General features: G+C 40.8%; 2 protein-coding genes across 2 annotated transcripts in view; one reads left to right on the plus strand and one right to left on the minus strand.

The window, feature by feature from the left end:
* Positions 1-218: 218 nt before the first annotated feature.
* The window catches only part of LOC119721951, a 34,947-nt gene continuing 19,421 nt past the window's right edge, over positions 219-15,744 (plus strand). The window contains exon 1 of the mRNA XM_038191911.1: positions 219-238. The gene's annotated coding sequence lies outside the window, so the exon portion shown is untranslated. The remainder of the gene's footprint in view (positions 239-15,744) is intronic.
* LOC119721952 lies at positions 10,458-14,460 on the minus strand. The gene is made up of 3 exons (XM_038191912.1): positions 14,453-14,460; positions 13,963-14,286; positions 10,458-11,936 (listed from the first exon to the last, which is right to left on the minus strand). Exons 2-3 carry the CDS (start codon positions 14,071-14,073, stop codon positions 11,130-11,132), a joined length of 918 nt encoding a protein of 305 aa, XP_038047840.1. The 5' UTR covers positions 14,074-14,286; positions 14,453-14,460; the 3' UTR covers positions 10,458-11,129.

Raw genomic sequence — 15,744 nt, forward strand, 5'->3', positions numbered from 1 at the left:
TTTTAACAAGGGGGCAATCTGGATGGGGTGGTGGTGATATGATGGGGAACGGAGATCCGCTGGGGGGTGCCCCTCCCCGTAGTTGCGCCACTATCCTAAGTTACGCAATTTTTATTAATCGACTCTCCTGCCCGTATGTTCATGTGGGCGTGGCCCTGGAGGGCGCTCCTCTTCAGTTGGCGGGCCACTCTCTGTCGTGGCACTCCGGAATCACTGCATCAGACCACCAATTCACTCGGTAAGTTCCTCTGATTACCACGTTTCTGGCTAGTTTTCAACTGTGAAATGTATGCAGTAATAACATTATATCAGTTCGGAAATCACTCGCGACAAAAAGACTGTTGACAGCTCATCGGATATGATAATATGGGTGATATATAATTCTTTATTGCATTTTTTTTCAAGTATACATGTATGTTGACGTACACGTACTGTATACTGCATTCGGCGTATTGATATAGTGAACTTGCTCCATCACGGCCTTGAAATAATACGTAAAAAGCACGGAAACCACACTATGTGTTCTGGGCGAGGTCGCACCTGGTACGGTCACACAGTCATGCTTTGCAAGGGTGGCTGCACAATGCTTTGAGCTCTGTTTGTCCTTTGCTTTTGATCGGATCTGTGATCTCAAATCAGATAGATTCGGAGAACTGGATTTCGAGTGAGTGCATGGGCGTGGGGGTATTTTATAGACGCACTTAAATATTAGACTATAGAAATGTGATTTTTATTGAGTGGTTGGGGACAACCCGACCACTGTTTAGAATTGTTCTGATAAATCTTCTTTGTTTGGTGCTTTTTTCTGGACGATAATTATCCGCGGTAGTTTCTCCTAAACGGTTAACGGTATGAACTTGCAACTTTTAAAATATATCGACCCTTATCCCGAGTGGTGCATTTTACTCTGACGTCATGATGACGTCATCGGGTATCAAATTACAAGCGATTTTCGTTCAAACTATGACAATTGTCCGTCATTTATAACTCATGAACAAACTGCACGATCAACGCTCACGTTCATACATTGTGATCTGATGGACAATACCTTGATAAACATTTTTTTATTTAAAGTCAAAGTCGTCTGACCTTTCCTTCCGGGGCTACCGGAAGGTAGGTGAATTCAAAATATAGTAATGAGCCGCAAATAAAAAGAAAACAGGATTTCTTCCAAACGGTTGAAGTGGTGATAATAAAACCTAGTATGAACTTGGAACCTGGAAAGAAGATGTTAAAAAATTTATGACGTCATCATGACGACATCATGTGTCAAATTACAAGCGATTCAAGGGCAACAGTTGACGAAATAGTTTGCGCTATATCTTTTGAACTAAAAAGAGTATCGTGTTTGTTTTTTGTGAGGTTGTAGACTATGCCTTGAGCAACATTTCTTGTTCCCGCACACAAAACCGCTTGACCTTTACTTCCGGTATTACCGGAAGTGCAATAGAAACTGAATATAACTCGAAAGCGGAAGCATTTTACTACAGGCATATAACTTATGAAAGTGTTTAGTGAAGAATGCCAGACACACAAAAAACAGTGTGATGACGTCATCATCCGAAAGGGCGCCCCCTAGCGGCACATGAAATTGACTTTGCTTTCTTTAATTTTAAAATCATCCGTTCAAAGTTTACAAAATCGCCCCTTGATATTCTTTGATTAACCACAGATAACTTGGCAGGGTTTCAAAATAATGACGGTTCAGACCGGAAGTTACCGTGGGGAGAATTTGAAAATGATCAAATTTTAAATTTAGTTCTATCATTTGATCCCTGTCTTATATGTTCGTAGCCCGAATAATATCCATTACAATGTTGACCTTTAGATCTCTAATCCGGTGACGTCATCAAACCAGTGAAGTTAGGTGGTATACACTTATATTTTACATATTTTCATAAGTTATTTTAACTTCACAATGAACATTTATCCTCTCCGAACTAAATCAGTATTCAATTCCCCTTTTTTGACTGATGACGTCATCAAACCAGAAATAACTTCTACGTGTATGAAACATGTATACTGAAATTTATCAGACCGTTAAAGATGCGTTTAAAAAAAAAAAAATTGATTGTACAGGAAAGGTTAAATTTCTTGATCCTTTGCTGTGACATAAATATTCATATCTTTAATGAAAAAGTTGTCTGCCCGACCGCGTCTGCGTTTGTAGATCAACAAGCACGAACTTCTACTATATGAATAGTTTAATTGTAACTTTAATAAACGGTCCTGATAGAAGGTAGTTTGATATACTGCGTATAGAGGTTTTTTATTTAAATAACTTTAATTGCTATTGTCTGTACAGCGCTTAGCGATTTTTATTAATGAAGGCGCTATTTAACTTCAATTTTGTGTTTACTTTTCATTATTTACGATAAGATGGTTGTTGAAGACGAAAACCAAAGCATTGCGAGTCATTTTGTGCATTATTTTGATTATATGAAATATTGTTGCTGCGGATTCTGTATAAACAATTCGTACCATATTTTTTTTTAACGGCTTCGGCATTCATTTTTGTACCACGGGGGCACATGTTACATTTCAAAAAGCACAAAACATGCATGGAAGTACATAGAACAACCACATAAGTACCACGATATGTGTACATCTAACACAAAACAAGTATAACGTGAATCCATAAAGAAGAAACCATGGACGAAAATTATGCACACCGAAAACAAAATAAAACACCTACAAAAATTGAGCCTCAACGCTGAACGTAATGAAATATACCGTGTTTTTTTTTAAATACACATTGCGACACACTTTTGATACTGAAACAGGGCTTGTTTGTTAAGGCAGTCACTTTAAGAGAACTATCAGGGTTTTAAAAACCGATTGGAAATTGTGTGCTATCAAAATGTGACATGGCCATATTCCTTATTGCTCATTAACTAGTTTTTTGTTAATGTGGTACTACTTTTATTGCTTACGCTAACAATGATTTCCTTTAAGCAGTCGTTCACCACTGTTGAATTATGCCTTATGAAGCTCGCGGTTATGTTGGCGGACAAGGCTTGACCCACTGATCCTACATACAAGGATTAACGACTCGGCCAGACTCCTGGTTAGACGCGTGATAACGGCTCGTACTGGTGGAAATGGGGCCGTATCATTCCTATGTATATGTGAGCAATGTAGTATAGGCTGTTATGTACTTTTGCATTTTTTTTTGCTAAAGAAGGATTTTTGTCATATTTGGATAGAGTTTACCTTCCTAAGCCAGAAATCCATTGGTAACATTTTTTTCCATCTACCATGTGGCGGCCATCTTGGATTTCAAAATGGCCGCCATTTCGGACCTAATTATCATAACTTCGGACCTGATTGTCTCATTAAGTCCATTTTGGTGGCAAACCCTATGTTTTTGATACCAAGGAACCCAAGTAAATCATTGTGGATGGGGTACTCCAAACGGATGGCAGCCATCTTGGATATTTCAAAATGGCCGCCATTTCGGACCTAATTTGTATCATAACTTCGGACCTGATTGTCATATGAAGTCCATTTTGGTGTCAAACCCCATGTTTTTGATACCAAGGAACCCAAGTAAATCATTGTTGAAGGGGAAACCCCCAATGGATGGCAGCCATCTTGGATATTTCAAAATGGCCGCCATTTCGGACCTAATTCCGTATCATAACTTCGGACCTGATTGTCGTATGAAGTCCATTTTCAAGGCAAACCTTATTTTTGTTTATACCAAGTAACCAAAGTAAATCATTGTTCGTGAGGTACTCTCAATGGGTGGCAGCCATCTTGGATATTTCAAAATGGCCGCCATTTCGGAGCTCATTTGTATCATAACTTTGGACCTGATTGTCACATGAAGTCCACTTTGGTTGCAAATCCTATGTTTTCAATACCAAGGAACCCAAGTAAATCAAATTTGATGGGGTAGACTAATGGATGGCAGCCATCTTGGATACTTCAAAATAACCGCCATCTTGGATTTCATTTTAATAATAACGTATGTTGCATTTGGTGGCAAACCCCATAAATTTGATACCAAGGAATTTAAAAAAATACATTATTGACGAGGTATCCCCAATGGATGGCAGCCATCTTGGATATTTCAGAATGAGCGCCATTTTGCAGTTCAGTTTTTAAAGGGTCTCTTTAGCCACGGTGACAAGTGCTGACCATTCGTGGACTGGATTGTGAATTATTGGCAATATTAGAGCGGCATAGTGACATAATTGTGCACTTTGTGGTTAAACTTGGCATGTCACGTCTTCATGCCTTTCAGATATGGAGGCATTTCATATCTGAACCCTGGTGGCCTTTGTGAAGGGTCAATGAATGGGAAGAATGTAGAATCCAGGTGCCAGTTCAGCGGTTGTGTACAAAGTCTATGGAGAGTCAAGAAAGTATTTTCCTAACAAAATTGGAAATGTCTTTTCAACACTTTTAATGACTGACCTTCATTGAGATGATATATGATGAAAAAAAAAGTGATGTCAAGATGCAACATCTTTTCCCAATGAAATTTGTATACCCCAAATGCCGCTATTTATTTAATCTTCCAATGCCACTTTTCATGACATGTGTGTAAGTCTTAATAGTGAAAAAGAAATGTATTTTAACAATTATTCTATAGTGAAAAAAGTGAGACTTATACTAACGAAGAACAATTTTTCCTTCCTTGGTGAACACTATCTACAGGTACACGGCACTGCAATGGGCACTCGCATGGCCCCATCCATGGCTTGCCTCTTCATGGGTGACCTCGAAGAACGCATTCTTGCCTCAGCCCCATGTCGCCCTTGGATCTGGTGGAGATATATTGATGATGTTTTTTTTCATCTGGACCAGCGATGAGGACAGTCTCTTGACCTTCACTAACCACATCAATTCCTTCCACAGAACCATCAAATTCACATCGGAGTTCTCGGCTCACCAAACCCACTTTCTGGATGTCACCGTCCGCAAGCAAGGCAACTCACTAACCACTGACCTGTATTCCAAACCCACAGACACCCACCAGTACCTCCACTCCTCCAGCTGTCACCCCAGGCACTGCAAAACTGGCATAGCGTTTAGCCAGGCACTCAGACTCAGAAGAATTTGTTCTAATGATTCCGATTTCTCCCGCCATACACAGATACTGAGGAACAACTTGGTGGCCAGGGGTCACAGCTCTCGCCAAGTTCATCGTGCCATTGCCAGAGCTAAAGCTATCCCCCGAAATCTAGCTCTCACGGGAAAGGCCCCTGATGCCATGGCCAAACCCATGATTCCCTTGGTTACCACGTTTCACCCCAATCTCCCTCCCCTTCGCAAAATCACTAATGACAATCATCATATCCTCCATACTTCAGATCGCCTTGCCCGCGCCATCCCCAACGGCCCCACATTGGCTTACAGGCGTCCTCGAAATCTACGGGACTTGATTGTTCGAGCTGAAGTCCCATCCTTAGATGCATCCCCTCCCACCCAGCATGGTACTTTCAAGTGCAGTTCCAGATGTGTTGTCTGCCAGATTCATATCCAGGAGTCTGACTCCTTTTCTGGCCACTCTTCTGTCACTACCCACAGAACCATTGGTAACATCACTTGTAACACCCCTAATGTCATATATCTTATTTCTTGCAGGGTCTGTGGAGTGCAGTATGTAGGTGAGACTAAGAATACGCTCAAGAAGCGTTTCTATGCCCACCGGTCAACGGTCAACACCAAGAAACTAGACACCCCTGTTGGTCATCACTTCAACCTGCCTAACCACTCCATTTCTGATATGATTTTGCAGGGCATTGAATCTCTTGGCCATCGCAAGGACTCAGTTCGCCTCAGCAGAGAGAAAGTGTGGATGAATCGTCTTCGAACTATTCAACCACATGGTCTCAACATCCAACTTGGAAATGATTAATATTTTTCTTCCTCCATTGTCTTCTGTTACAGATAATCCACCTGGTCTTCATTGTTTGTGTTTCCCCATCTTTCATCCCTTTCCACCGCCATACTGTTCCCCCCCCCCGCATAATCCCCCTTCACTCCCACACTCTTTTGTCCGTTCCCACTCCCTGTGACCTTTGATCCTTCCCCTTTATGGTCCCTCCCCTGTTCATACCAGACCCCTTGTGGTTTGCCATCTCCCTTTGTTTCTTTGTTCTCTCATCCACCCTCCCCTGCATCTTTCCACACCTTTCCCACCTAATCCTCCTTTTGTGTTTCTTCTTTCATCCCTGCATGTTTGTGTGCACCCCCATGTTAATGTATGTACCTCTGTCATTTCTGTTTTAGCCTCTGAAGAAGAACTTGCTAAGTTCGCAACGTCAGGCCACATTAATTATTAGATTTAATTATTCTATAGTATGTAATGATTCAGACCCAAATACAATTTGTCATGACCTCTGATCTCCATTTCCCTGTTTTAAGAATATAAGAGGTACATCGGACAAGCATCACACTCTAACAGTGACCAGCTAGTGGGCTGTGTAAAAAGGTTAAAAATGTGGTTACCCAAGTCCATCTGGATAGCAGAGTGTAATAAGAACAAAATAATGAATGCTGCTTGACATTTGTTAATATATTCCATTGCATTCCAATCGCAGCATGTTGAGTCTGCCACTAATTAAAAAAGAAAAAGAAAATTGAGTTCAGAGGTCACCTTAACATTTTTTTGCATGGGGTCTGAATTCAATACATGACTATGGAATAAATATGATAGATATCACAGGAAAGTGAAGTTTTGAAGAATAATTGTTAAAGGTTGTTGACTGTCAGAGGTCACCAGAAGTCAATTATGAAATGCCTCGTATATCTAAAAATTGTCTTCAAGGCATGAAGAACCAACATGCGAAGTTTAATTCATGATTTTATCGCAGATTGCACAATTCTTGGTATTATTGGGGCTATGCCGCTCCACTACCAGTAAGTGTGAATGCTGTCTATAGTTAGCAATTAGTAAGTCCACTTCAGGTTATGTGTGTGCCTGCATTTATATTTGTTCGTAAGTGGCTCTCTGCATCAACTGCATCACATGCCCAGACAACCCTGGTCCTGTCATGGCTAGGCTAGATATGAAAGCAGAGTCACAACTTTTGGTGACTTGACTCGACTCAAGTCCCTAAGGGTAAATGTCTCGACTCGACGGCGAGCAAACGACTCGAGTTCTCATCAGAAGACTCAACTCGACTCGAGCGAAGGATATTTAGGCTCGAGTCCTATATAAAAGCAAAACTTTGCGAAAAATAATTGCATTGACTTACGATGCAACATTTATGTTCATGCCGCTTTGCAAATACAGTTACAGCAGCCGCTTGTAATGTACACGTGTCACAGACTCCCATACCACATCATCATTCTGGAAGACACAAACTACTATCCACCGAGGAACCGGATTTTAAACACATTTTCCAATTTGTTGTTTCATCATTGGCTTTGGGCGATTTCTTATAAAGTTCTTGGATACGAACGCCGGCTAAATTTATGCCCTCCTTTTAAAAATTAAATAGAAACATACCGACCCTTAAATAATCAGAAACAGTTTTGTATAATACAATTTGGTTTTTATGTCAGCGTATCAGCGAAATAAAATCTAGACCCGAAGCCCAACCAGATAGCCTTTATAAGATCGAAGTTTCACTTCTTGTTAACTGTTAGTGATACAAATGACTTTCTCTCTTGTCTTTGTTGTGTAGTTTTCAAATATTCGTAACTCAAATTGACTCAAGGTAAACATTTGACTCCACCCGACTCGATTCAAATTAAACTAATGACTCAACTCGACTCACTTCTTTAAAATGACTTGACTCGACTCTTCTCGACTCGAGTCACACAAATTCGTGACTCGTTACTATTCTGATTCACACCAGTTTCTGTGCTATCAGGTGCCTGGGAAAGACGGTTGAACAAAGTGGTTTAGACCAAGCCTGCATGGGTTGCTTCTGATCCGTACAGTCAGGTTACAGTCAGTCCAATCATATCCAGCAGTCATTATGATCTTGCTGTTGATGCCCATGAGGTAATTACACTCCAAGTATTATTCCATGTGGTTTGAAACATAGAGAAACCTGCCATCCATCGGGGTAACAATGTGTAGATTCCTTGGTATCAAATTTATGGGGTTACTCGGTATCAATAATATGACGTTTGCCACCCAAAATGAACTTCGTACGACATTCAGGTGCAACGTTATTATTTAAATGAAATCCAAGATGGCGGCTATTTTGAAATATCCAAGATGGGAGTATCCCGTCAACAATGATTTACTTGGATTCTTTGGTATAAAAAACATGGGGTTTGCCACCAAAATGGACTTATATGACAATGAGGTCCGAAGTTATGATACAAATTAGGTCCGAAATGGCGACCATTTTGAAATATCCAAGATGGCTGCCATCCATTGGGAGTACCCCATCAACAATGATTTTCTTGGGTTCCTTGGTATCAAAAACATGGGGTTTGCCACCAAAATGGACTTCATATGACAATCAGGTCCGAAGTTATGATACAAATTAGGTACTAAATGGCGGCCATTTTGAAATATCCAAGATGGCTGCCATCCATTGGGAGTATCCCATCAACAACACCTTACTTGGGTTCCTTGGTATAAAAAACATTAGGTTTGCCACCAAAATGAACTTCATGTGACAATCAGGTCCGAAATTATGATACGAATTCGGTCCGAAATGGACGCCATTTTGAAATCCAAGATGGCCGCCACATGGTAGATGGAAAAAAATGTTACCAATGGATTTCTGGCTTAGGAAGGTAAACTCTACCCAAATATGACAAAAATTCCTTCTTTAGCAAAAAAAAATGCAAAGGTCAAAAATGTGACATAATATACTATACTAATGGATAAAAAAATCACCTCTGTCACGCGCTCTGTATCATGTTACGCGATAATGCGCCCGGCTGTTGTTGTATTACAAAACACTGCATTCGAATTGACCAATCAAACCATTTGGTCCTGATTTGGGAATAAAATGACGTCACGATTCAGTAAAGTCGACTCCGATTGGCTGGCGCGCGGCTCAGTGCATGTCTAGACATATATCAGACGTTATACAGGAGACTTGCTCCTTGGATAACTCTGACTATACACATGAACAGGAAGCCTACCCGATGTTTACAGGGGTGGTGTAATTTGTGTGAGACCGTTGTTACATTTTTTGACCTTTCATTGAACTTGACTCGCATTACAGACTCCGTTATTTATAGGCCTATTTGGGACAATTGGAAGAACCGATCTCTAAAGGGCAAAATGTGTGTAAAATCCTACTGGTAAAATCCTGCAAAATTACAGACGAGCAAAATCCAAAGGATAAAGTCCTATTTACGCTTCTGAGAATTACTAGGGTAGGCCTACAAACTATATTGTCTGCTTACTCTGCAAACAGGCCATTCTGGTACAAAAACATATTTGCATATGATTGTATGAACGGTCGTCAAAGCACTAGCTTTGTACTGGTATGCTAGTCACGTACAAGTGCTATTATGGTCTGAATCCAAGTCTGGTTCAACATAAATGATGAGGTTCCATAGTGCCCTTCACCGTTACCTGGTACCATTTCGCTTGGCGCTTTAATTTCGCTTGGAATGCTGCCGTTTGCCCGCATGTGAGCTTCCGCCGTGCGGAGCGGACGATTGGTGTAGGGGACGCGCATCGTTCTTTCTTTGAATTTTATTCCTAACATGATCTACCTCGTCACTGCCTTGACTATTCCCTGACGTCGAAAATAAATAATTGTTCAGTTTCGTCCATAGAGTTATTTTTATATATTTATAAAAAGATATATATCTCGATGGTTTTGTCTGAAGCGTCGGGTCAGTGAACCAGACTACGAGAACAGCGTTTTGTCTAATTTGTCCTGCATCCATGTACACAAACCTTTAATAAAAAGGTCAGTGGAGCGATATTTGCTACAACTAAACCCCCAAATCCGCCCATTTCTGAAAATTACAGCATAGGCAAATGATGTGTACCTTTAAGTTTTGGAGAGTCCTTAGGTGTTGCGCCCTTGTAAGACAAATCGATGAATAGTTTAGGAGTCGGCCGGATTTTGCGGCTGACTGGTTTAGGCTATACCATAGTTCTTGAGAACTTTGTGTTTCATGCTTCTTCGCTTCGCTCATACGCATGAAAAGCAGTTTAGTATTAATGGACCGCCATAATAAGGAAACGGAGGCAATTGGATTTGTTTCTAATTATTTATTTGCAGCATGGGTTAATGGTGGGATCACAAACACCGAGTTTTCACTGATAGTTTTACTTCTTCTACTTCTTCTACTTCTTCTTCTTCTTTGAGATGCCACTTATGATAGACATGAAAATTATGATTTAACGTCCAAAATAAAGAAATTCTGTCCATGAATTTGAATTATACATTTAACTGTTCATCTTAATTGTCCATATTGGATCATCTGATCCTCCTGAACCACTCATCACCAACTTGATTCGCTGATGTTTAGCAAACTCCTGGTCATCTGACCACTAAATTGTGTGTGTGTTTTGTTTTTTTTTTAAACACGTTACCGGTCATCTGACCGTATCAGATCATCTGATCCTTACTTCGTTAATGCAGAATTTCACTGAATTTAAATTAATTACTGCTGACTCTCTAATCATAAATAATAAATATAACTCATATACTGGACCGGTCACTTGGCCGTTTCGGATCATCTAATCCTTACTTCGTTAATGCAGAATTTCACTGAATTTAAATTAAGTATTGCTGACTCTCTAATCATAAATAATAAATATAACTCGTATACTGGACCGGTCACTTGACCGTTTCGGATCATCTGATCCTTATACTTGTTAATACAAAAATCTCACCTAATTTTAATAAGTACTGCTGACTATCAATAGTAGTAATGCAAATTATTACACACAACCAAAAAGGAAAACCCCTAAAGAACATATAGAATATTGTATACATTGTATAACCAGAAGTGAAATATTCGACAATTACTCTTTGAAAAGTGTATGTGACAGGTCTAATCTTTCTTTGGTATCCCATTTGACGTATCTGTTTTTAGCCTCGGAGGTCTTCCAGCGACCATGTTGCATTATCAATGCTTCAGGAACATGTTTGTTAGCTAGGTGGGAAGCCCCGCCTGATCTCAGACTGTGAAGACCATATACCTTTGGATCGCTTACACCTATGCGCCTAAGGGCTTCAAAAAAACAACTCTCTACACCTAGTGTTACTTAAGGGTCTATCAGCACCAATTTTGTACGTTTTCGTACCGGACAAATATCTAACAGGGGTGAACAAATATTTGTCTTGACCCAAATTAATACCAGCAGCTTCTAAAAATCGACGTAAAATCGCAACAGGTGAGTAGTTGTCCAATGTATCGCAAAGAAAGGCAGTACTACCGTCTCTGAAAACGTCGGTTTTGGATTTTGGTATAAAAATAGAAATACCTTTTTTGTTAGCCAGTTCAGATAAGTGGTTAGCTTTCATCCCGGCCATCTCGTTATGTCGAAAAAGGAGAGCGTATTTGAGAGAGACGTAGCAGGCTGATCTAAGCTCTAAAAGCGAGGCCTCAGGACCTGCGAAAAGGTCGATAATTGCTTTAACCCGACTAAGTGAAATTGGCTGTTTTTGTACAGGCGGATGATGTAGTTCACGCCTACCGCTAACGATGACATGTTGAATAATGGGTGAATCAAGTGGGTTACTTTTTATATTAACCAATGAATGCAACCATCTTAATGAGGCAGCGGTAGAAATTAAAACACTATCAGAGTCTGAGTGTGATTTTGTGTGCGACAGATAAATTGCTAACACTTCTTCAGAAACGGGGAGCACCAGAGGAATACCTTGTGACTCTAACCAGGACAAAAATTGACGACATTTGTAGAAATAAGCTTTAACCGTACCCTCAGATTTAGCAAAAATTGCGTCTAACAGGATTAATTCTTTCTGAGCTTGAAAATGGCGTGGAAAATCAAGCCAAAAGGGGTGGTTGCGAACGATCTGTATGCACAAAGAAAAAGAAAAGTTAAATGAAAGTTGCAATATTAACATCAACTAAAATAAGAAAGGATTAAATTGAAGCAAAATCTAAATATGCTGCTGCTACGGAGCCGACGAAATCACTTGAACCAAGTAGACTGTTTTGATTTCTGCCATGTTTAAGTGCGAGATAACCTACTTCAGTAATGAGGTCCTTGACCCAGGTTCGGTAATGGGACCACAGTAAAGGCCAGAAAGGTTGCAAAGGCCACCAAGGAAAAATTAGGACCCCTTTACATTGGCAATGATGCATGTGTTTAAGGGTGGATGACACTAAAACTACAGGGGGGACCAACAAGGCATTTTCACCATGCCAGTTCTGAGCAAAAGCGTCTACGCCCAACGAGCCTGGGTTCCAAAAACGGGAATAAAATCGAGGCAGCTGAGCATTGTAAAAGGTAGCGAAGCAATCAATTGTGAAAGGACCCCAACGAGCGTTAATGACGGAGAAAAATTCATCTGTAAGAGACTAGTCATCTGTGTCAAGAATTCTGCTGACAAAATCGGCTTGATCATTTTTTGCCCTGGGTATCCACTCGACGTCAATGCGAATTGAATTACGGAGACAAATATTGAAAATATCAACGGCCAGATTGTTTAGATTTGGTTTCATACTCCCGGATTCGATAATTTTTGCTGCACACTGACTATCGGTAAGTAATTTCAACTCGGAGGCATGAATCAAAGGTAGAAAGGACAACAGAGCAAAACGAACAGCTTCAAGCTCGCGCCAAGTGGAACTTTGTACTGATTCTGTATCGTTCCACAATTTGTGGGCTGTGTGGACGTCGTTACAAATTATAGCACCAGCACCGGTGGAACTGGCGTCTGAGCAAACGATCTTGTTCACAACTCGGTGAGCGAAAACAAAACGAACATTCAAATTTTGGGCATTATCTCTCCAAAACTTAACTTCAGATAAACAGATATTTGTAAGAACGACTGGATCACTTTCATCGAAAGCGGCTGCGATTGTCATCTGACAATGACGAGTCATTAATCTCGTAATACTACCTACAACAGGTGACAACGAAATAATTTGACCTACGAATGAATGCAAGTCCCTAATTGTGAGAATTGAAGGTTGCTGTAAAAGTAGTTCTATGGATCTCTTAATCTTATCAATCCTATGATCAAGTACCTTAAGAGTACCCTGCGCGGTATCCCATCTCATACCCAGCCAGTCGATAGTAAAGACAGGACTCCAATTACTCTTGGAAATGTTGTAAACGAATCCTGCTTCTAGAAGATCAGAACGAATATGGTTAGCGACACCTAACGCGATCCGGTCGTGTTCTGAGGATTGCTTAGGGCGAGGGATGACAACAAAACCATCATCCAAGTAGAGAGCTATTAAAATTCCGCATGACCTCCAATGAGTGACCAATGGTTTGAGAGCTTTGGTGAATATGTAAGGGGCAGATGTGAGCCCGAAGGGCAAGACAGTAAATTCGAAATATCTGTCCACCCCGTTAATGCGCCAAGAAAATCCTAAATAACGTTAAGAAGCAGGGGCGATGTCGAAATGATGATAACCCGATTTCAAGTCAAAAGATATCATGAGAGCATTTGCCGAGAGAAATTGAATAGCCGACTTTCAATCATCTAATTTAAAGTGCCTTTTTGGTATGAATTTGTTGAGGGCACTAAGATCAAGAATAAGTCTATTTTTCTTGGAAGCCGAACATGCGACAGATAAGGGGCTGGTTACATAGGAAGGGTGAGACTTTTCTGAAATTCGGGATGAAGCCAGCAAATCTAAAATGGAATTTGTTACAAATTTGGCCTCGCGTAAGGCCGACTTATTATTTCGGAGAAACATCGGAGGGGGTTCCTCTATGAAAGGGATTACATAACCATACCCAATGATAGACAAAATCATGTCAGGGGAACCGATATCACGCCAGAATTGAACATGTTGTTTTAAACTCCCTTTGACTGGAAAATTATCAGACTGTAAGGGTGCCATTCGGGGGAAACAATGTACCTTAAGAACGTCATCAAACTTCTTGCAAACATTGTCTCTACTGTGCCTTGGGCAATGCTGAGGCGTTGCTAGTACTGGCGGTGTCAAACGGCCCTGTCGAGGTGGTTCCATGCTGGCTTGCTTGAGGCAATGCTCTCTGCATCTGGTAAGATGGGGCGTGCCATGACGAGAATGGTGGTCTGTACCCGGTGAAAGGGACGGCTGGAGTGGATCTTGCCTGGGTCCGGAAGCGCGAGTAGGTGTTGGATCCAAAGGAGTAGGGGCAATTTCTGGACCAATGGCCCGACATTCCGCAGGAGAAGCACGACTCAAAAGACGACATGCCTGAAAACAAAATTCGGAACGAGAGAGAAAAGGAGCGGCCACAAAACATACCAAAAATTAAAAATATTTATACATGTATGTACATTATACACTTTGCCCGGGGATCGGGAGGGCGGGAGGGCACCAAGTCAAGTTGGAATTGCGCAAGGATGCAGGATATACGTACTCGGTGTGTGTGAGTTCACCTGATGGGGAGGCTGAGAAAGCGCTTCATTTATATAGAGATACGCTTGAATAACTTGGACAATCAAACACATGGTATGGGTGCGGTCTTAAGCCCACAAGGAATGCAGATTATGCAAATTAGAGCCCGCATATGGCGGGCCAAACAAACAAAACTAAATTGATACAGCTACAAATATTCCGGACAATAACACTGGACACTCGTTTGCAGAACCGGTATCATAACTTTAGCTATAGATCGTTCGCACACTGCAGCAATCCGAGGAAGAAACCGATTATAGACTTCTTGTAAATTGATTGTTAACTGATTAACATAACAAAACACGTGACCTCAAAGATGGCTGCTGAATGCAATCGTTCTATTACTGTGCTCGGTCTTAAACGAATTGCTTGCTGCCAGCGAAGAAGAGATACGATTAATGCGATGGAACATTATGCGTAAAGATTGAGTAAATTGCACAATCGTCGATTTTGAACAGCGCCCCATCGGAAGATGGTACCAGCCCCCCTCCCCCTATTGTACGAAGAAAAACAGGGTCTAGATTTCAGCAAAGATTTGTAAGTGCCCTTTTAAAGAAATGTTAACCCCCTGCCCCAGACTGCGCCCCTGCACAGTATTATGTAAAAATGGAGTAAAGTGCACTACGAAAAAACACCGAGCTATGGCAAGTTCAATTCTAGGGTAAAGTGGCCTTCACTGCTATGCATGAATTGGTATGCAAATGTCCGTCCTGATTGTTATCTAAATTCCTTTTTGCAGCTGTCTGACACACCTTGACGGTGGGAGGCTGTTCGCGTGGCGTGATATAAGTGATTGAGTCGGGGGAATTATCCTTACATTTCAGTTGAACGCAGCTATAGGACACGTCATCATATAATAACAGCGTTAATTTCCATTTCGAGCAAGGTAGGCGCTTACAAATAAGTTCAACCATTAGAATAGATTTTTTATGGTAACAGCCTTGCTGATATAAACCTTACTAATTGTGTAACTCGAAATGGGGCTAAGTTCTCTGTATAGGCAAAATCAAAATCGATTTAGGATTCTTTTTTCTTTTGTGAAAAGTTTCTCCCTCTGTCAAATGCCTTATTCTTTGTGGTATTTAAAATGCTCTATTGTATCGTCTTAAAGGTATAGTCCATCATTTGTAATTTGCGCATTTTGTTCGTTTGAAGCAACAAACTGCTCAAATTCTAAAGAAGGGTGCTGAACAGCTAACCTGGTGACATTTCAGCTCAGCTTCAGCTGTATATTTCGAGAAAAACAACATTCTA

Source organism: Patiria miniata, unplaced genomic scaffold, assembly GCF_015706575.1.
Source record: "Patiria miniata isolate m_02_andy unplaced genomic scaffold, ASM1570657v1 HiC_scaffold_14, whole genome shotgun sequence".
Lineage (NCBI taxonomy): Eukaryota > Metazoa > Echinodermata > Asteroidea > Valvatida > Asterinidae > Patiria > Patiria miniata.

Excerpts from the sequence above, each read along its gene's own strand:
- LOC119721952 (XM_038191912.1), bottom strand. The coding sequence starts at position 14,073 with ATGGAACCACCTCGACAGGGCCGTTTGACACCGCCAGTACTAGCAACG. Across the intron at positions 11,937-13,962 it reads AGTTTGATGACGTTCTTAAG|ATCGTTCGCAACCACCCCTT; the intron begins GTACATTGTTTC and ends TTGTGCATACAG.